At 51.3% G+C, this 21,167-nt stretch overlaps 1 protein-coding gene and 1 long non-coding RNA gene across 11 annotated transcripts in view; both read right to left on the bottom strand.

Moving 5' to 3' along the window:
* Positions 1-998: 998 nt before the first annotated feature.
* LOC136370949 (uncharacterized) lies at positions 999-2,231 on the bottom strand. The gene is made up of 2 exons (XR_010745256.1): positions 1,785-2,231; positions 999-1,486 (listed from the first exon to the last, which is right to left on the bottom strand). It is a non-coding gene; the product is annotated as an uncharacterized lncRNA (long non-coding RNA).
* A 3,629-nt stretch (positions 2,232-5,860) lies between these two features.
* Positions 5,861-21,167, bottom strand: part of NCAM1 (neural cell adhesion molecule 1) — an 88,146-nt gene continuing 72,839 nt past the window's right edge. For 4 of the 10 annotated variants that reach the window (XM_066334746.1, XM_066334747.1, XM_066334749.1 and 1 more), the window contains 6 exons: positions 20,291-20,415; positions 18,093-18,273; positions 10,210-10,417; positions 8,643-8,759; positions 6,954-7,697; positions 5,861-6,046 (listed from right to left, as the gene is read on the bottom strand). In XM_066334746.1, coding sequence (XP_066190843.1) covers positions 5,932-6,046; positions 6,954-7,697; positions 8,643-8,759; positions 10,210-10,417; positions 18,093-18,273; positions 20,291-20,415 — 1,490 coding nt within the window. In that variant the 3' untranslated portion in view covers positions 5,861-5,931. Of the gene's footprint in view, positions 6,047-6,953; positions 7,698-8,642; positions 8,760-10,209; positions 10,418-14,866; positions 15,618-18,092; positions 18,274-20,290; positions 20,416-21,167 lie in introns of those variants that run through there. The other 6 variants (XM_066334751.1, XM_066334754.1, XM_066334755.1 and 3 more) reach the window with 2 other exon arrangements.

Genomic DNA, 21,167 nt, shown 5'->3' with positions numbered 1-21,167 from the left:
CTCCATCCGCCCAGCCCTGCTCAGACTTACCCCACATTCAGCCCGGGGGAAAAGCAGCCACACTCAGCCAAGGTGACACTGCCAGCCGGGTGCCATGGCCTTAACAGAGGGAGAGACGAGGCAAAAATAAAAATCCAATGGAAATTAAAAGGTCTGAGGGTTGAGAAAACGCCTGGAAAAACAGAAATGTCTAATAAAGGATCTGCCAGCGGCTTTGCCACTGGGACAGCCCCGGCTCCAGGGGCAGGAAAATCCCTTTTCACTTCTCTGGGGGAGGAAGGAGGAACCCCTGAGCTGCTGCAGGTTCAGAGGGCGCAGCAGGGAGAGGCAGGGCTGGGTCACCCAGCTGCCACAGGGACTGGGGACATCGAGGGACCTCAGAAAGGGCAACCCCGAACTCACCCTGCCACCCCCACCAGGGACTCGGCACAGTTGGTGCTTCCCCACTTGAAAGCAGTTGGTATTTTTTACATCAAATGGTCGGAGAGTGACTTAAAAAGCTCTTTTTCAGTCAATGGAAACTTGTGTGTGAAAATAAATTCTGGTTTGTCAGAATTTGTGAAGGTCAGGGAACCCTCCCCTCTCCGTAACCCCCAGAGTAAAACAATCAAAAGTTGGGCAATTGGGTCAATTTTTAACTAGAATTTAGGAAAAGATGATCAAGACTTTAAAATGGAATTAATTGAATGAATTAATTACATTCAAATCTCATTAAGTTCAGGCACCTAATTCAGGCTGGGCAGAGGTCACCTCTTACACCCAGTCACACTTTCCACAGCCAGACAACAGAAAAGTGCCTTTTTTGGGGGGCAGGAAAAAGCTTCACAGTGGCCACGAAACCGCCTTTTTGTGTTTGTTATCTCCTGGAAACGAGTAAATAAATATAAAGGGACAAAGAAATAAACTTTAAAGTGCTTTTAGTGCCACTCAGTTGGGAGAATGCAGCAGGACCGGGTGTTGGCAGAGCAGCTAAAGAAGGGCAGACTGCAGGCATTGGCTTTTTTTTTTTTTTTCTTTTTTTTGTAGTTTTTATTTGAACACAGTATTCTGACAGAATGCAAAGTCAAAATCCTCAGTTAGTATCAGTATTTACACCAGTGAGAATGGGGATAAAGGTGGAGTCGATGTTTTTCACTCGGTAAAAAGATTTTTTGTTTTTTTCTTTTTTTAACAAGATAGAAGGCCCCCAAAAGTAGGGAATGCTGGGGAAGGATGGCCATGGAGGGGCTGAGAACAACTATCAAAACAGCCTGGTGGTGAAAAATGTGGGGTCTGAAGGCTCCATAGAAAAGTGTGAGAAGAAAACGCCACTCTGGAAAGCCGACGGGCGGGATGCACTATTGTCACCTGTACGAATGGTGCAGCACGAGATGGCAGCTCCTGGGACACTGGGGACAGGCAGCGGTGGGCACGGCACTGCCACCGGCCCTGGGACAGCCCTGGCACTGCCACCGGCCCTGGGACAGCCCTGGCACTGCCACCGGCCCTGGGATGGACACACAGAACAGCCACAGCAGTGCCACTGACCCCAGGGACGGACACAAGGGGCAGCCTTGGCAGTGCCACCAGCCCTGGGATGGACACATGGAACAGCCCTGACAGTGCCACCAGCCCTGGGGGAGCCCTGGCAGTGCCACCAACCCCAGGGATGGACACAAGGAACAGCCCTGACAGTGCCACCAGCCCTGGGGATGGACACAAGGAAGAGCCCTGGCAGTGCCACCAACCCCAGGGATGGACACAAGGAAGAGCCCTGGCAGTGCCACCAGCCCTGGGATGGACACACAGAACAGCCACAGCAGTGCCACCAGCCCTGGGGCAGCCACAGCAGTGCCACCAGCCCTGGGGCAGCCAAGGCACTGTCACCAAGCCCGGAGCAGCCATGGCAGTGCCACCCACCTCAGGCTGGTCCCTGCCCACGAGGGGACAGGTCAGAGCCCCGAGGCTGAGGCTGGCTGGGGAGGTGGCACCTGGAGATGAAACGTGGGTTTGCTGTGACGGGAGATGTGAACCCAGCACAGTCAGGGAGGGGTCACTGAAGGAGCTGGGGGACACGGCTCAGGGTTCCCTCCTGCCTCCATCCCCCCCAAACCAGAGCTGGGGGACAGAAGGGACCCGAAAGCCCAGGCAGAGCCACCCCCAGACTGTCACTGGCGGCTGGGCTGGGCTCTGAGCTCGTCACCTCTGGGGACAATAACACCAATCCGGGCGGGGCCGCTCCCCCAGAGCCCACCTGGGCTTTAGCATCCCGCAGTCCCCGTCGGCTTTTTGGGGATGTTGGCGTTTCCCACCAGCCGCTCAGCTTTGGGGCTTACAGCACACACAGGTGACAGAACCAGCCAGGACCGGGCACACAAAGGGACAAAGGGACAGCCACAGGGATGGAGGCACCGCCGCTGCCCGGCTGCTCTTTAGGGATCCATTTCCTTGCGGAAAAGAAAGGAATCCTCGGGGCCACGAGGCGAGGTGCCCAGAGCTCGGGGACACTGCTGTGACAGGTCGTGCAAAGGGCTGCCTTTGGCACGGAGCTCGGGGACACTGCCCCAATCCTGCCCCAAATCCGGGCAGCGGAGGCTCAGCCCTCCCCGGGAGCCCCAGGAGCTGAGGAAAACAAAACGCGAGAAAAAACCCCACAGTTAGCAAATGACAAGACCATTGTTTCTCACAGCTGGGAATGGTGCGATGCCACTGGAACAGACTGCATTATTCCCAAGGAACACACGGACACAGCCTCCACACCCCCTCATCCTCCCGGGAACGCCACACTCAGCTCGGGTTGCTTCTCTCAGTTAAAGGCTTCTGCTCTTTCTAAGAGTTGTTCTCTTTCTCTCTCTTTTTTTTTTTTTTTTTTTAATTATTATTATTATTTTTAAATTATTTTAATTCCTGAATATTTTTTTTTCTGTTTTGTTTCTCAAATCTGAACTAGCGCTACACCTTCCACATCCAAACTATGTTGAAGCTTTTATTATTTCAATACTATGACAAAAAACACGGTTCACACTAAAATAGTCACGCACCCACAGTGCACAAGCTTGCAGATCTAAAGTAGAATTAACCAAAAAAAAAAAAAAAAAAAAAAAGAAAAAAAAAGAAAAAAAAGGGAAAATAAAATAGAATTAAAATAAAATTAAAAAAAAAAAAAAAAGGAAATAATACCCAAAACCCCAACAGGAGGAACGTCTCTATACAATGGGCTGGTCTCTCCCTACACTCCTCTGCCTTCCTTCTGCTCAAAGCTCCTTTTCACCCCAAATCTCAGTGTTGCTCCACGATTCTTGATAATAAATCCCATCATTCAGCTCTCCAACCCCAAATCTCAGTATTCTTGATTCCTGATGATAAATCCCATTAATCAGCTCTCCAACCCCAAATCTCAGTATTCTTAAGATTCCTGATGATAAACCCCATTAATCAGCTCTCCAACCCCAAATCTCAGTATTCTCTTATGATTCCTGATGATAAACCCCATTATTCAGCTCTCCAACCCCAAATCTCAGTATTCTTAAGATTCCTGATGATAAATTTCATTATTCAGCTCTCCAACCCCAAATCTCAGTATTCTCTTATGATTCCTGATGATAAATTTCATTATTCAGCTCTCCAACCCCAAATCTCAGTATTCTTAAGATTCCTGATGACAAACCCCATTAATCAGCTCTCCAACCCCAAAATCTCAGTGTTTCCCCACAACTCCTGATGACAAACCCCATTAATCAGCTCTCCCCGTCACAGTTTCCCCCCGGGGCTGCCTGAGCCCGTCCCCAGCTCTGCACACACCAGGGATGGGCTGGAATCTGCCCAGCACCTCTGGGGAAAAATACCTTTACTTTGGGTTTTTTTATTTTTCAGAGTCAGAGGACGTGGTATTTACTGAAACTGGAATTGACTGATCTTGGAATTGACTGAAATTGATGTTTACAGAAATCGGTATTTTCTGAAATTGGTGTGTACTGAAATGGGTGTTTACTGAAATTAGAATTTTCTGAAACTCGGATTTTTTGAAATTGATACTTCTTGAAATTTCAGGTATTTTCTAAGGTTGGAATTTACTGCAATTGGGATTTTCTGAAATTGATATTTACCAAAACCGGAATTAACTTGAGATTGGAATTTAGCCTGAAATTGGTATTCTCTGAAACTGCGATTAACTGAAATTGAGATTTCCTGAAACTGGAATTGAATGAAACTGGAATTTTCTGCAATTGGAATTTACTGCAACTGGGATTTTCTGTGATCGATATTTTCTGAAACTGGCATTTACCAAAACTGGAATTTGCTGAAATCGGTATTTACTGAAACTGATGTTTTCCAAAACTGGAATTAGCTGAGACTGGAATTTCCTGGAACTATTTTCTGCCGTGATCAGGAGGGGTGGATTTGGTGGCACACCTGAGCCCAGACCAGCCCAAACTGCTCCCTTTGCTCCTCAGAGCTCCGGGAAGGAACGGGGAGAATGTCCTAAAAAAGCAGAGGTGATATTTCTCTTATGCAGTCAGGCCCAGGTCCAGCGAGGGACTTCCAAGGGAATTTAAGCACAGAAGGATTTTCCCCAGCAATTCCCTCACCCCACGCAGATTTGGGGATTGCTGGGGAAAGCCCTTGACTGGAGGCCAAGTTGTTTGAACACTCCCACCCTCTCCCCAAAAAATAAAACAAAACCCCAAACCCAACCCCAGCATCGCTTTTCTTCTTACTCCAGTAAGAAATAATAATAATAATAATAACAATAATAATAATAATAACAATAATTAAGAAAAGAGAAAAAAAGGGGAAACGACTACTGTAAACATCCATGGTTGAAAATGTCTCCCTTTGCAAAGCAAGCATGCTGCTACCCTAGTGTCTACAGGACTGGATCGACTGAAAAACCAAACAAAAAGAAAAAAAAGAAAAAAAGAAAAAAAAGGAAATTAAAAAAAGAAAAAAAAAAAAAAAAGGCAGCTATTTTACACATCCATTTCAACACAACGGAAGTTTAAAAAATATCTGTCAATTGTAAACACTGGAAAGAACCAAAGTTGGCAAACGAACAAACTAAAAGAAAAAAAAAAAAAAAAGAATTGAACGGAAAATTGAAAAAGAAATGTAGAGTCTGAATACTGCAAATTGAAATACATCCCCCGAAGCTGCAATTTTGGCATTCTTCCTAAAGAAACAGATAATAATAACCCCCAAATAAAGGTCTAACGTGGCGAGCAGGATTCAGTCACAAAGAGCTCGAGACACTTTGCATACTGACCAGATACAAGGTGAACAGAAATTATAACTTATTTATGAGGCTTTACATATTTCAAACTCGACTGAAAAGTATAAAAATAAATTGTGGACTTTGTTCTTTAAGCACCAGCCGTGCCCAGCAGCACGGTGGTTATCTCTGCTATACTAACAAAGGAAACAACAGGGTCTCTTTTCTTTTTTTTTTTTTTGTCTTTTTGTGTTTTTTTTTTTTTTTTTTTTTGTCTAGGACTACTTGATTTTGAGCTTCCCAACCACATTGCAACCAGCAATTGCAATGTCTGCTAGTGTGAATATACACAGGGCCAGCTGAGCCCTGATCTGGTGATGGGTTTAACCCTGTTCTAAACACGTTTTACTTTTGAAAAAAGCAAGTGCACAACGAATAGAACCTGTCTAGAAATCTCAAGGAAACAAACCAAAAAAAAAACAACAACAAAAAAAACCAAAACCAAAAAATAAAAACAAAAAAAAAAAAAACTGAAGAAGAGAAGAGAAAATAAACCAAGAAAAGGAAAAAAGAGACATTCCCTCCCTCCCCCCATTTATGCATTTTTTTCTGGTTGGTTGGTTTGTGTTTTTTTTTTTCTCTTTTAAAAAAAGGCAACAGACACTAGAGGAATGAGATGGGTGTGTGGGTTGTGATTTCAATGCTCGGGTGAAGGATTCTGCCGTCCCCTCTGCCGGTGCTGATCATGCTTTGCTCTCCTTCTCGTTTGTTTGTGTGGCTTCGTTGGGCACCGTCTTCACCTCTGCCGGGGGGCTCTTCCTGTCCTGCACGGAGCCTTGGTCCTCTGCGGGCATTTTCCTGCGGAGAAGCACCACAAGGACACACTTTAGAGGCACAGAAACTCGGCCTGGGCTGAGCTAGCCACGGGGGAAGGAGTGTTTGTGTGGGAACAAATGGCTTTGGGGGAGCAAAACCTGCGTTTCCTCAGCGGGAATAAGGAAAGCTGAGCTCAGCTCCCGCATCCTGGTTCTTTTAGTTCTAGATTAAGGGGTTTTTTTGGCTCAGAAACTTCACACCGCTGCAGAAGGATTTGGGTTTAGCAGCCCAACTCCCTGATAATTTAGCAGCAATCCCGTTTTTTGGTGTGTCCCCACAAGAAGCCAGTCCCGAAATCCCCAGATGCTGGAGAAAGGGGAACGCGGAGGACAGGGATTGTGTCACAGACATTGTCACAAGCGCGAGGGAGGTGACAACTGCCAGCCCAGCCAGAGGCCAACATCTGCAGCACAGCTGGGACTCTCTCTCCTGCCAGCTCAGGGTGCTCCCCCCTCTCTCAGCCAGGCTCACACTGCCCCAGCCTGGGGACAGCTCCAGAGGTCCCCGTGCTGTCACCCTGCTGCCCAGCCTGGTGACCTGCAGGAGATGGCATCTGGGGCTTGTGCTCAGCGACCTGCAGGACCTCAGCCCTCTGCACACCAAACTGGACTACTCCTGCTCTCCTCTATGAAAAAACAACCCGGGACAGACGGAGCTGCCCAAAAAAACCCTGAGCAGTGACACATTCCTGCTAAATCTCCCTCCTGGCACAGCCTAGTCCTGCTCTCCTCCTGCCACCTTCCAAGCCCAGCCCCGTGGGCTCTCGGGTGAGTTTGGCTAAAGGAAACAGCGAGATTAGTCAAGAGAACACCCAACAGAGGACACAGCACGAGCACCAGGGCACGAGGGACACAGCACACAACCAAGACAAGAGTAAAGGCGGCCGTACTCGGTCTTTGCGGGGGCAGAGCCCTCTGCAGCAGCAGCAGCAGCAGCAGCAGGCTCGGGGCCTTGCCCGCCAGCCCCGCTGGCAGCAGGAGGAGAAGCAGCAGTGCCAAGAGCTGCAAAGACATCCTTTGCAAGGTCAATGTCTGGTGGCTTGAAGTTCCCTTCGTCCATTTTAAAGTCCTCGTTCTGCGAGGGGTTGGCGGCGCTGCCCGAGGCAGCCTCGCTCTTCGCGGCGCTCGGGTTCTTGGGGGTCTCTGCAGGGCTCTTCACCGTGCTGGGCTGCACGGGCTCCTTCTCGGGGCTCTTGGCCACCTCCTGCTTGGGCTCGGCGGGAGCTGCGGCGCTGCTGAGGTTGGCAGGGCTGGGGGCGGCCGCCTTGTTGCCGGCTTTGGCGCCGGGGCTGAGCACGGCCTGCCCCGGCAGGACACTTGAAGATAAATTATTGGTGGCCGGAGCAGAGCTGGGGGTATCGCTGAGATCGACGAGAGGGGCCACTTTGGGGCTGGAGGAGGGCGGCGGCGAGGCCGCAGGGGCGGTGGCCGTGCCCTTGGCCAGGGTGGCCTGGCCGGGGACAGCGGCGGTGGCGGCGGCCGGAGGGGCGATGCTGGAGGTCAGCGTGGTGGTCTCGCTGGTGGGGCTGTTCTGGGCAGTGGCAAAGGTCTCAGTGATAGTGTCAGAGTTAGTGGTGCCCGTGGTGACAGAAGGCAGCATGTCCTCCACGGTGGCCGCGGTGTCGGCGGGGTGCCTGCGAGGGGACACGGGGACCAGAGAGAGAGAGAGAGAGAGAGAAAGAGAGAGAGAGAGACAATGAAGGCCCGAAACGACAACAGGGAGAGGGGCAGAGAGGGAGAGTGAGGACAGCACACACACGTGACGTGGAGAGGGACTCAGGAGCAGAGATTGCAGAGGTCACACATGCAAAGGGAGCCAGGCTGGGGTGGCTGAGATCATCAGGAAGAGGAGGAAAAGCCAAGAGGATGTGACCTGCAGGAATGGCTGGTTCACATCGGAGGGTTTGGGCCGAGGCAAATGGGATCCTGTCAGCCTGCAGAGACTCTTCTCACCTAAAACTCTCAGCCTCAGGGTCCTGACGTCTCCAGGCAGCTCTCTGCCAGCTCCCTGAGCCTGCAGCCCTGTGCCACTGCCACCAACACATCACTGTCCCAGCGTGGGACCCTGGGTCCAGCCCCTCACCCTGCCCTGCCCTGCCCTGTCCTGCAGGTTTGTCTGCACAGCCCCACCAAACCTAAACCCCTTTCCTCACACGCACGTGAAGGCAGCCCCAGGCCCGCTGAGCTCTCGGCTCTCTCTCAGAACACTCAGCCTTGCTGGGACTCCACACCCAGCGCCCAGCTCCTGCGGAGCATCTCTCCCACCCAGCGCTGCTGGGACAGGGCTCGCTGCCAGCTGGGGCTGCTTTTGCTCTGGATCCTTTGCAGTGACCCTGGACACTGCTGCATCTCCACACTGGACAGACTGGCAGAGCCTTTCAGGGAACTCTGCTTCCTCGCCCTTTCCTTCCAGGGCTGGGAACAGCAACCACTGAAGCTTGAGAGGAGGTGCTTCCTCACTGGCACGTGCAGATTTTACCTTTCTTCCTCTCTTCCTGCCCTAACTCGTGTTCCTGAGGGATTAGGGCAGCTGAGGGCAATGCAGTGACCCTGTGCTAGGGCTGCCTAAGGCCACATACTCTGGCTCTGTCAGCGGGGTGGTCTCGTTGGGCTCCGTGTGCTTCCCCCCATCGTGGTTGGGGGTCCTCTCCTCCTCCGTCCGCACCTCCACGATGGGCTCCTTGGACTCATCCTTCCTGTAACGAGGGAATGGCGTGGGCAGGGCTGGCTCCTCCTGCAAAGACAGCCTGCAAACGGTGACACACGGCATGGGGACACACAGCTCCGGGCACGGAGTGTGCCCTGGGGTCACTGCTCCTGCCAGGCACTGCCCACACTGCACCCGGCTCCGGGCGATGTCCAGCTCTGGGATCACTGGGGTGTCCAGCACTGGGATGACTGGGATCACTGGGATGTCCAGCACTGGGATCACTGGGGTGTCCAGCACTGGTGTGTCCAGCACTGTGGTGTCCAGCACTGGGGTGTCCAGCACTGGGGTGTCCAGCACTGGGATCACTGGGATGTCCAGCAGTGGGATGTCCAACACTGGGATCACTGGGGTGTCCAGCACTGGGATGTCCAGCACTGGGGTCACTGGGATATCCAGTACTGGGATGACTGGGATCACTGGGATGTCCAGCACTGGGATCACTGGGGTGTCCAGCACTGGTGTGTCCAGCACTGTGGTGTCCAGCACTGGGATCACTGGGATGTCCAGCACTGGGATCACTGGGATGTCCAGCAGTGGGATGTCCAACACTGGGATCACTGGGGTGTCCAGCACTGGGATGTCCAGCACTGGGGTCACTGGGATATCCAGTACTGGGATGACTGGGATCACTGGGATGTCCAGCACTGGGATGTCCAGCACTGGGGTCACTGGGATGTCCAGCACTGGGGTGTCCAGCACTGGGATGTCCAGCACTGGGGTGTCCAGCACTGGGATCACTGGAGTGTCCAGCACTGGGATCACTGGGATGTCCAGCACTGGGGTGTCCAGCACTGGGGTCACTGGGATGTCCAGCACTGGGATGTCCAGCACTGGGATGTCCAGCACTGGGATCACTGGGATGTCCAGCACTGGGGTCACTGGAATGTCCAGCACTGGAATGTCCAGCACTGGGGTCACTGGGGTGTCCAGCACTGGGGTCACTGGAATGTCCAGCACCGGGATGTCCAGCACTGGGGTGTCCAGCACTGGGGTCACTGGAATGTCCAGCACCGGGATGTCCAGCACTGGGATGTCCAGCACTGGGATCACTGGAGTGTCCAGTACTGGGATGACTGGGATCACTGGGATGTCCAGCACTGGGGTGTCCAGCACTGGGGTCAGTGGGATGTCCAGCACTGGTGTTACTGGGATGTTCAGCACTGGGATCACCGGGATGTCCAGCACTGGGATGTCCAGCACTGGGGTCACTGGGATTTCCAGCACTGGGATGTCCAGCACTGGGATGTCCAGCACTGGGATTTCCAGCACTGGGATCACCACTGAAGGCCACCAACAAGAACGAGACAAACCCACCAGAAGAACAACTCCCCAAACACTTTCCTGCGAGCATCACCAAGACCCCGGCCCTCTCCCCGGAGAGGTGAGGGTCCCCAGCCCCTCGGGGGCCCAGGGGAGGGTCTGGGGGCAGTACTCACGAGAAGGCCGCCTTGCCCTCCTCCATGTCCTTGCCCTTGGCTCCAGGGCCGGATTTCCCGCACATGTTGACGGCGATGCACATGAGCAGCCCACACTTGTTCAGGAAGTAGCAGGTGACATCCACGGCCACCAGCAGCGCCACGAAGACCACCACGAGGATGCCAATGATGGCAGCAGTGCCCAGGCCCGAGGTAGGGCTAGTGCTGGCTTCAGAGACCAAGGGAGAGAGGAAGAGAAGGCGTTCGGGTTAAAATTTGGGGGTTTAGGGCTGGGCTTTGTTGTTTTTTTAGGAAGCCCACCCTCTGTGTCAGCCCTGTGCAACCCCCAGTGCTTTATCCTGTCTGAGAGGATGGACCTGATGGGGTTTTGCCCAGCCCTGCTGGGATAAAGCCCAGGGAGCAGAATCTGCTGTGCACACACCCAGCCAGGCTCCTGCTTCCCTCCTCCTCCTCCTCCTCCTCCAGAGGAAGGCCCAGAGTGGCCCTGGCACTGCCCAGACCTGGCCCAAGGAGCAGGGGAAGCAAAGCCCAGGTCCTGCAGCAGGATTTTTCCTGCTGGGATACAAATCACGGGGCGATGCTCAGAGCTGAGGAGCCCGAGGGGGTGAACTGAGTTAAACCCTTCCCTGGAGCTCAGGTGAGAGCCAGCCCTCCAGAACGTGCTCACAGCCTCTCACCACACCAGCCCCTGGAGCCCCAAACCCTTACAGATCCCCCCCAAGAGCCCCTTTCTCCCCCCAGCCCCACTGATGTCCACCTGCACAGGTGAGAGGACATCTCCCGGCAGAGCCACACCCTGTGCCACGCTCCTGTCTGCTCAACAACGGGGGCAGAGAGCTGGAGCTGCATCCTGTGACCCCGAGGTGGACCAAGGAAGGCGGATTCCAGCAGGAAAAGGACAGAAAGGCACACAGACACTGTCCCACAGCCCAGCCCCTGCCAGAGAGCTGCACAATGACCTGACCACCGCCCTCTGATGCCTGCAGGGATGAGGAGGGCGCGGGTTTTCCCTCTTCCCATGTGCCCGGGATGGTTTTGTGGATGGTTCAGTCACTCCAGGGCTCCTGCCCGGCCCCTGGGGCTGTCACCTCTGCCATCCACAGCCCGGGAGGAGCCCAGGGGAGCGCCCAGGCAGCATCCCACCATCCCAGAGCTGGAGTCCTCCCCTTCTGGAAAATTCCCCTCACACCAGAGCGCTGCTCTGTGCCTGCTCTCCCCCATCCCAGCTTTTCCAGGAGCTGCCACCCTCCAAATTCCTGCTCTGATCACCCCAAAATCCCCCAGGGAGAGCCCTGAGCAGGGACAGACCTCCCCTCCCTGCCCCGGGAGGAGGATGGAGAGGGGAGAACCAGGACTCGCCTGCAGAGGAATGTCCCTGTTTTTGTGCTATTCCGGGATTTTACACCTCACACGATCGATCTGGGCCAAGGTAATCGCCTGCAATTCGGGTTTCTAGGCTGCAATTTGCAGCAGCTTCAGAACCTCTTCCATCAGCTGTGGTTTCACCAATCCTAATTCATGGCATGGACTGATATTCCAAACCTCCCAGGGAGTGGCAGTAAGGAAACACAACATAAAAATCCTCCACCAGCCCATGAACTGTGGGAGGCTCTTGGTGCTGCCTTTCTCTTCCCTTGTAAAGGAATTCTGCTGTTCCTATAAAACGCAGGAACCATAGTGGAGATTGTTCTTTTCACAGACTGTCCCATCTGATTAAATTAAATTGCTCTTCAAATAGTTTCAAGAACCATTCCTTCCATCCTGTGGCTGGATTTATGTTGTATTTAATGAAACTAATATTTAGACATCCCTACAGGGTTTGCTGGGGCCTGAGACAGCTCTGTGTACAAGAGAAATGGATAAATAAACGGGCTGTGGAGCAGCTGCTCACACTGTGTGTATGAAATAAATGTAATAAATCGGTGTTGAGCACTTCTGACCTGATCCACATCCAACCCTTCCATCAATCCCCTCTTGCCATCCTCAGGACTAAGAGGAGCAACATTTCCACCGGTTAAACAATGAAACACAAACCATTAAAGAACTTCTGGAGTCCTCAATTCTAAAGAAGTGAAGAAATTTATTAATTACAAATTACGTTTTTCCAATGGAAAATGAGCTTCCTGCAAGACTGGCTTTTGGAATCCCCCTCGTTTCACAGTGCACAGGGAAAAAAATCAGCCAGCAGTTTTTAGTTTCTGTACAAAAAACTGCCCTGTCAGAGAGAGCTCAGCTCTGCCTTCCTGAGGGGTCTCAGCTAGAGAATGTCCAGGCACAGGCAGAGAGACAAAAACGGGATGGAGAGAAGCAGGTGGGACCCCAGGTCCTACAGGATTTGGCAAAAGAGAGAAGAACTGACCAAACAAATAAAAAAACCCCGTTCTGTGCGTGCAGGAGAAGAGCCCAGAGCTCTCAGGGGACGTCCCCCTGCACAAGGCAGGAATTCCCTTTGCACAGGAGGATTTCACAGAGCTGCTCCCTCCCTCAGTGCCCAGCTCCCCGTGGGGACAAGGACACCGGTGTGGCAGTGCTGGGGACACAGCCCCAGGCTGCAGCACCCGTGCATGGGCACACACAGCCTGGGCAGGGCTCTGGGCAGGGATTCCTGCGGGTTGGGACCTCAGCCAGCTCTGCCGCTCCCCCTGTGACTGACTCGGGGATGTCAGGGGATCATTAAACCCCGGGATGGTCTGGAAGGGACCTTAAATCCCACCCAGAGCCACCCCTGGCATGTCCAGGGACACCTCCCACTGTCCCAGGCTGCTCCAAGCCCTGTCCAGCCTGGCTTTGGACACCTCCAGGGATCCAGGGGCTGCTCTGGGAGTTCCAGCCCAGCCCCTCCTCTCCTTCACAAGGAACAATTCCTTCCCAAGATCCCTCCTGAGCCTGCACTCAGCAGTCTGAAGCCATTCCCCCTTTCCTGTCCCTCTACCCCTTGGAAATAATTCCTCTCCACTTCTGCCAGCTCCTGCAGCTCCTGCAAGGGGCAGTGAGGTCACTTCTCCTCTCCAGGCTGAACACAGAGACACCAGAATCCTCTCTCCTGGAGGAATTCACACCCCTGCCCCAAGTGCCCACCCCGCTCCAGCAGCTCCAAGAGTCAGGAGATGTTGTTTCTAAAACCTTTCAGAGATAAAACCTTCTTTTTCCCCCCAGACCTCGGAGGTGCAGACACCTGCAGCTGCTCCTGGTGGAGCAGGACATTCCCAAACCTCCCTGCCCACGGGAACAGCCCAGCAGTGCCCTGACAAACAACTCCTGGACAAACTGGGGGGGTCCTGCGAGGCTCTGGGAGCTGCTGGGATGAAAATCTCAGTCCTTGGGCATCTTCTGCCTCCAGATCTGCAGCTCTGCCTCCCCTCTGAGCTGGCTTTTCTAAAAACTCTGGGTTTTATTTTACTCACATCAAGGCTTGAGACCTCAGGGGGTCTGACAGATCTCTGGGGTCTTCTGGTGTGTTACAGATCTGCAGAAATCAGTGCTAAAAGCCCAGTTCTGCTCCTTATCCTAACAAACAGAAGGCAGCAGTTTTTCTGCCCACGCTCCAGGCTGGCTGGGCTCCTGAGTGCTGTGGAGTTTGGGATGAATTTCAGCCACGTTACTGATGTCTCAGCTCTTGGCAGGGCTCTGCCACAGAGAATCCCCCTGCCCTAAACCCTCTCTGGGACAGAAGCCCTCCAGAGGCGCTGCCCTCTCTCCACACCACACCAAGGTCTGGGGATAACTCTAATTCCTGTCATCTTGGTGAGAAACCTCGGAGCCTCAGGCAGTGACCTCCCTCTGTGGAAAAGGGGAACCCACAAAAAGCTGAGCCCAGATCTACAATTAATCCAGTTAGAGGGGAAATCACACCTGGTTTTAGTATCAGGATTATTTTTGCTGCACTTCAGCAAACTCCAAAGCTCTAACAAAGTGTCTGTGACACTGGAAATGAGGGGGTTTGTTAAAAAAAAAAAGAGAGAAATCCACAGGCTTTTGTGTGTGACCCCTGCCCCGAGTTTTCCTTCACAATCCAGACAGAAAATTCACAACTCATAAAGGAACGAGGTCTGAGCAAACACAGCAGAGCAGAAAAGGCAGAGCCAGGCAGGGGCAGGGTTTTGTTTGTCCCAGGAGGGTTTTGTCAGGAAGATGAACCCAGCTGAGAGGGTTTGGGACATTCTGGACAGACAAATCTGAGGGTTTTCAAATCTCCTGATTTTAGGAGAGCATTGGAGAGGATGGATTTCCCATCCCAATGGATTTCTCATCCCAATGGATCTCCTGTCACAAAGAATTTATTGGGGTTGTTATATCAAGCTTTTTGGGATTTTTTTTTTTTTAATGTGGATTTTTGTTTCTTTTGGGAGGAAATTATTATTATTTTTTAAAGAAGCAAAGCAAAAATCACCTGAATTTTGCCCTGAGGGAATTCCCAGGACTTGCTAACCAAACCTGGTTCTACTGCCCCAGTTCAGAGCCTGGATTAATCCTGTCACACGCACAGTTAAATGTTACTAAGGATCAGTAATAATAATAATAATAATAATAATAATTCTGCTGCTCAGGGAGGAGATTTCCTGTTGGAACAGCCAGGACAGGGATCTCCTGTTCCACCACAGCAGTGGAAATCCAGGGAGGTTTAGAGGAGCACTGGAAATCCTGTGTCCACGGGCTGTGTGTGCCCAGCTCCAGGAGGATCTGCACACCAGGGAGGGACAGGGACAAGCAGCAGAGTCCCCAGTGTGACCCCAGCTGATGTTTGTGGCCACAGCAGCAGGGCAGGAAAAAAAAACAAACCCAAAACCTTCCAGGCATTTGAATCCACATGCAAAAATCCCCCCCAGAGACATCTGGGCAGTCGGCAGGATGGTCTCTGACAAATCTTCTCTTTCTTTTTATGGTTTGTGGGTTTGGGGCTCTGGGTGGGGCCTCCTTTTGCACAACATCAGCACCAGATGTGCAGAGAAATCAGTCAAAAGCAGGATCTTAAAGGCTTTCAACATTGCACCAGCCTTTGATGAAAATGGCAAGCAAATAACACAAAAAAAATTCTTTCTTTACATCCATTTAAAAGGGCAAATTCATTACAAGTAACAAAAAAAAATGTTAAAGAGACAAAAAACTTGGCTTAAACCTTTTTTTCCTTGTTACAAAATACTGACTCTTTCAAATTAAACATTTTTTTTTAAAGTGTTCTGTTTGTTTCCTTTCTTTTTTTTTTTTTTCCTCTGAACTGACACGATCCTCTGAAGCAAAGTTATCTCCTTTCACACCTTGGTGGGACCCAGGCCTTCCCAAGCAAATATTGCTTTATTTGACTCTTTTTTTTGTTTTGTTTTTAAGTTTCTAACAGAGCAAAAGCAGAGTCACTGCAGAGAGAAGCAATGAGACAAAGGAGGACGACGTTGATGGACTTCCCAAGGTCGCTGCAGGTGCCAGACAATGGTTCCCAGGAGGGGGGAATGTGGTTGTTTTTAAAAACAAATTTGGTGCATGTGGATGTTCCCCGTGAGATCCAAGGTGACCATGGATGACAGACATAGGAAAGGAATTGGGAGGGAAAAAAGGGAGAGGGCAGGGAAAGAAAGGAAAAAAAAAAAAAAAAAAAGAAAGAAAAAGAGAAAGAGAGAGAGAGAGAGAGAAAGAGAGAGAAAAATAGATAAAAAAAATTAGGTCATAAATCCAGAAAACATAAGAATCAAAGGTTTATTTAATCTCGTGAATTAAAACGGCTCCGGGTTCAAGGAGCAGCACATTCAGCACAAAAAGGGGCAGAAGCTCAGCAAAGCCCCAAGCTGCAGAGCAGGGTCCAAGGCAGGCTCCAGGGGAGGGGTTTGCAAGCAAATGAGATTCAAAGTGATGGCAGAGACAGGGGAATGGTGTCTGGAGCTGGAGAGCACAACGCTGCCTTCAGCAGGGAAAAGAGGAAAACAAGAGAAGCTTTTGGAGCAGCAGAGAATCCACCTGCCTGTCCAAGCCCTGCCCAAAGCCTGGGTAAAAAACAGCCACGTTATCCTCAAGGAACACCAAGGTCTCAGGAATCCTCTGACTTGGCCATTCAGCCTCCCAGCTGCTTGGGAAGCACTCCAATGCCAGTGGGACTATTATTATTATTATTATTATTATTATTATTATTATTATTGTTATTGTTATTATTACTGGAAATAACACCCTGGTCCTTCCAGCCACTCTGCACAGGTGAAGGGAACAAAGCACCCCGCACAATAAATGCACATTTTCCTGCAGGGAATCCCTGGGGATTGCTGTCAGGCACAGCAATGCCTCTGACTCCTGCCCAGCTCATCCTGAGACAAAAACACAGAAATGCCACGGAAACAACAAGGGAAGGAACACACAGAGCCTCTTCCCTGCTGCAGCTGGGCAATAAAACCCTGGGGCTGCACAGCAGAGGGAAAACCAACCTGTCCCTGGGCTTATTTTCCTCAGTGGTTTCAGCCTGGGCACCAGGGAGCTCCTTGGAAGGCCAAAATGACAAAAAAACCCCAAAAACCCGGGAGAAAAGAGTCACAGCCCCAGCAATAACCACGTCAGTGCACAGGGACACTGCACTTCCAGCTGAATTCCAGCTCCTGGGACAAACCCTGCAGCCCCAAAATCTGCTTCTCCAAGTGCAGCACTGGGGTGGCAGCCTCAGCTCCTCCCGAGCTTCACACCCAGCTGAGCAAGGAACAGCTTCAGAGAGGCCACACAAGTCCCACCCCTGGGAACAAACTGCCTTTCCCCTGCTTTTTAGGAGGTTACACGTGTTACATGGATTTAAAAGGCTCAGAGCAAGGGTTAGAGCTGCTGAAGGTGAGAATCACAGTGAGTGAGTTGTTTAATGAGTTACTGAGGGTTCTCCCACCCAAAACTACGCCCTGCTAAAGCACCCCCAGCCTCTCCTTTGCCCCGTCTCCCTCCTCCTCCTCACTGCAGCCCCATTTTCCAGCCCAAAGTCACCCATTCTGTGCTCAGCCCTGTGAGCTGCCTGCTCGGGGAGCAGGGCAGGCAGGGAATTCTCAGGGAAGGATTGAAGGAAACTCTCTGGCTTCAAGAGAACATATGGGGCAGAATAAATCCCCTGAGGATGGGCTGGCAGCACCAGCCCTGGCCGTGCAGGGAGGGCTTGACTCAGCATCCCTGCCTTTAAATCCAATTTACAGCCACTTCAGCAACGCCAGCCTCAGCTTTTGGTGTCTTTGTGGGAGTTTTCCCCCTCCTTTTTTTTTTTTAATGTCCACATGTGGCAAAGAAATCCTGACTGTCCTTTCAACAGCTTGCCACAAACTGCTCAATTCGAGTTTCCCAGCTGAGAGTTCTGCCTGGTTCTTGCAGGAATTGTCCTTGCCCCTCACTTTCTGAGCACACTGAACAGGTACAGACTGTCTCAAGAGCTTCCAGCAGCATCCTAAAGCTTTGGAGTTATGTTTTTTCCCCTAACGCCTTCCTCAGAGCTGAATCACTGCTGCTGGAAAATGACTATCATTTGGTAATCTGAAGGGAAAAACGCTCAGAGAGGGATTTTCACCCCGAGTTGGCCTTCTCAGCCAGCTCCTGATGCCTTTACCCCTCCGAAGACTGACAAAACAAGCGGGAAGGCAAACCTGCCTCGTGAAAAGCTGCAGATCTGCGGGGAATCCCAGAGTCAAACCCCATTTCCTCAGCCAGCTTCTCCCCAGCCCACCCCTGGGGATCCCCAATCCATCCCCTGGGGAACGACAGCCAGGCAGGGACGTGCCAGGGGAGCGCTCCCACATCCCTGCCAGCGCAGAGATGTGTGACAGCCACGGCCACCCGCAGCTTGGGCACCCACCACGGGAGAAGGGGCTGGAAGCAAGCGAGCCGCCGGGGTTACGGGGCACGGGGGGCAGCCGTGGGGCAGCACGGGGACACACGGCTACCTGGGATCACCGTGGGCTGCGCCGAGGTGCGGAAGGCGTAGTGGGCTGGCTTGGACTTGCCCTGCTGGTTCTCGGCCACCACGTAGACCTCGTAGTCGGCGTTCCAGTCCAGGGATTTCAGCATCACGTGGTCGCTGCCCGACGGCAGCCGGATCTCGGGCTTCCACTCCGAGGAGTGCTTCTGCAGGGGGGGAACAGGGGTGCCTTCAGCTTTGAAACCTTCAAATATTGTTTAAAACCTTCCAGCGTTAGGAAATGTTACGCTTATGCTGTTTTGTTTGCTTTCAGTGATGTAAATCTGCACAGCAATGACACGAGGTGGTACAGAATGAACTTCCATGTCCTGGCCGTGCCCCTTTGGCATGGAGTGGGACAGGGGATACCTTCAGCTTTAAAACCTTCAAATATTGTTTAAAACCTTCCAGCGTTAGGAAATGTTACGCTTATGCTGTTTTGCTTGCTTGCTTTCAGTGATCCAAATCTGCACAGCAATGACACGAGGTGGTACAGAATGAACTTCCATGTCCTGGCTGTGCCCCTTTGGGCATGGGGTGGAACAGGGAGTGCCTTCAGCCTCAGAACCTTCAAACCTTGTGTAAAACCTTCAAATGCCATTTAAAATCTTAATTTAAAACCTTCATTTAAAACCTTGGAATGCTATGCTTATGCTGTTTTGTTTGCTTGCTTTTAGTAGAGCAAATTCTCATGGCAATGACACCAGGTGGTACAGAATGAACTTGTATGTCCTGGCCGTGCCCCTTTGGCATGGGGTGGGACAGGGGATGCCTTCAGCTTTAAAACCTTCAAATATTGTTTAAAACCTTCCAATGCTATGCTTATGCTGTTTTGTTTGCTTGCTTTCAGTGATGCAAATTCTCACGGCAATGACATGAGGTGATAAAGAATGAATTTCCATGTCCTGGCCATGCCCTTTGGGCATGGGGTGGGACAGGGGATACCTTCAGCCTCACAACCTTCAAATGTTGTGTAAAACCTTCCAGTGTTATGCTTATGCTGTTTTGCCTGCTTTCAGTGCTGTAAATTTGCATGGCAAGGACACAGGGTGATGTAGAATAAACTTCCATGTCCAGGCTGTGCCCATTCCCTGTGCTTCTGCAGGTGAGGGACAGGGGATGCTTTCAGCCTCAGAACCTTCAAATGTTGTTTAAAACACTCAAAATCTCATTTAAAACCTTCCAATGTTATGCTTATGCTGTTTTGCTTGCTTGCTTTTAGTGATTTGCTTGCTTTCAGTAATGCAAATTTGCACGGCAATGACACGAGGTGATAAAGAATGAATTTCCATGTCCTGGCTGTGCCCCTTTGGCATGGGGAGGGACAGGGGGTGCCTCCAGCCTCACAACCTTCAAATGTCGTTTAAAACACTCAAATGTCATTTAAAACCTTCATTTAAAACCTTCATTTGAAACCTCTGAATGTTATGCTTATGCTTTTTTGCTTGCCTGCTTTCAGTGCTGTAAATTTGCATGGCAATGACACAGGGTGGTGCAGAATAAATTTCCATGTCCTGGCCATGCCCCTTCCCTGTGCTTCTGCAGGGGTGGGACAGGGGATGTTTTCAGCCTCAGAACCTTCAAATGCTGTCTAAAACACTCAAATGTTATGTTATCCAGTGGATACTGGAGGGAAATTCAGAGAAACCTCTTCACTCTTCTGGAACAACCATTTTTAGGAGAAAAAGGCAATCATTTCCCTGTGGCCTGGGTGATCTCCAGAGCTGCCTCCAAGCCCAGCTACTCTGGCATTCACTGGAACCACGAGTGCAGAGGGTGAGATGCCAAAGCAGCCTGACCTCTGCTCAGAATCCTGTTTCCTGAGAAGAAACCCCCTCACTCCCTCCTCTCCTTCTGCCCCATCACTCAACTATTTCCAGAGGGCAAAAGCTGCAAGTTCTGTACCCCTCTGTCCTGCCAAAGTGCTCCTTTACATCAAACCCAAAATTCTCCTTTACAACAAATACAAAATTCTTCTTCATGTCAAACCCAAAATGCTCCTTCACGTCAAACCCAAAATTCTCCTTTACAACAAATACAAAACTCTTCTTCATGTCAAATCCAAAATGCTCCTTCACATCAAACCCAAAATTCTCCTTCACATCCGACCCAAACCAGCTGAGTGGGAGAGATTTCTCTGTTGGGTGCAGCCCCTCCCAGAGCCCAGAGCAGCCCCACACTCACAGCTTTGTACTTGATCAGGTAGTGTCTGATGGGGGAGCCACCGTCGTCCTGCTTGATGACGTTCACCTTGATGGAGTTCCCATCTTCTCCTATGTGTCCTTCCAGCTTGGGGGCACTGGGTTCCCCTGCAACAACGGGGCACTCAGCATTATTGGGGAATGAAAAAAAAAAGCATTATCAAGGAAAAAGTGCTCATAAAAATCGGGATAATATTTTATTATCAGTATTTATTATCTTTATTGTCAGCTCAGGGTATGAGCTGAGCCACACACAGAGGGCAGTGTGTGTCTGAGGTATTTCCACACCCAAGTGTTTCTTGAAACACCAAAATTTCCATTTCTGCCTGTGCTGGGATGGAGTCAGAATGAAAACAAAGAAAAGCCCTCTCCCAAGACAATCCCAGAGCAAGGAGCAGTTCCTCATTGCTCCAAATGCTGCCTGTGTTGTAAGAGCTGCTGTGGAACACCCAGCCCACGTGGAGAAGGGCTCTGTGCCTGCTGCTGTGGGGTGGGATGGACAGAGACCCACTGGGAAGGACCTTGTGCCCCTCACACAGACCCGGGTCCAAACTTTGAATTTGTTTGGGGGTTTTAGAGCTGCTGGACCACTTAAATGAGCAGAGAATCCCAGAGCACATCCCCTCACTCAGCCTGCACTGATAACTCCAGTGGATACTGCAGGGAAATTCAGAGAAAGCCCTCCACTCCTCTGGAATAACCACTCTTAGGAGCAAAAGGCAATCATTTCCCCAAGTGCAGCCCTGCCACCAGCAGAAAATGGGGATGTCCCTTCCCCTGAACCCAAACTGCTTTTCCTGCCCAGCCCCTCCACCCCCCAGGCCAGGGTCCCAGTCCCACCCTGCAGCTCTGCTAAAAAG

Source organism: Sylvia atricapilla, chromosome 23, assembly GCF_009819655.1.
Source record: "Sylvia atricapilla isolate bSylAtr1 chromosome 23, bSylAtr1.pri, whole genome shotgun sequence".
NCBI lineage: Eukaryota > Metazoa > Chordata > Aves > Passeriformes > Sylviidae > Sylvia > Sylvia atricapilla.
This window is presented reverse-complemented; position numbering and strand designations above follow the sequence as displayed.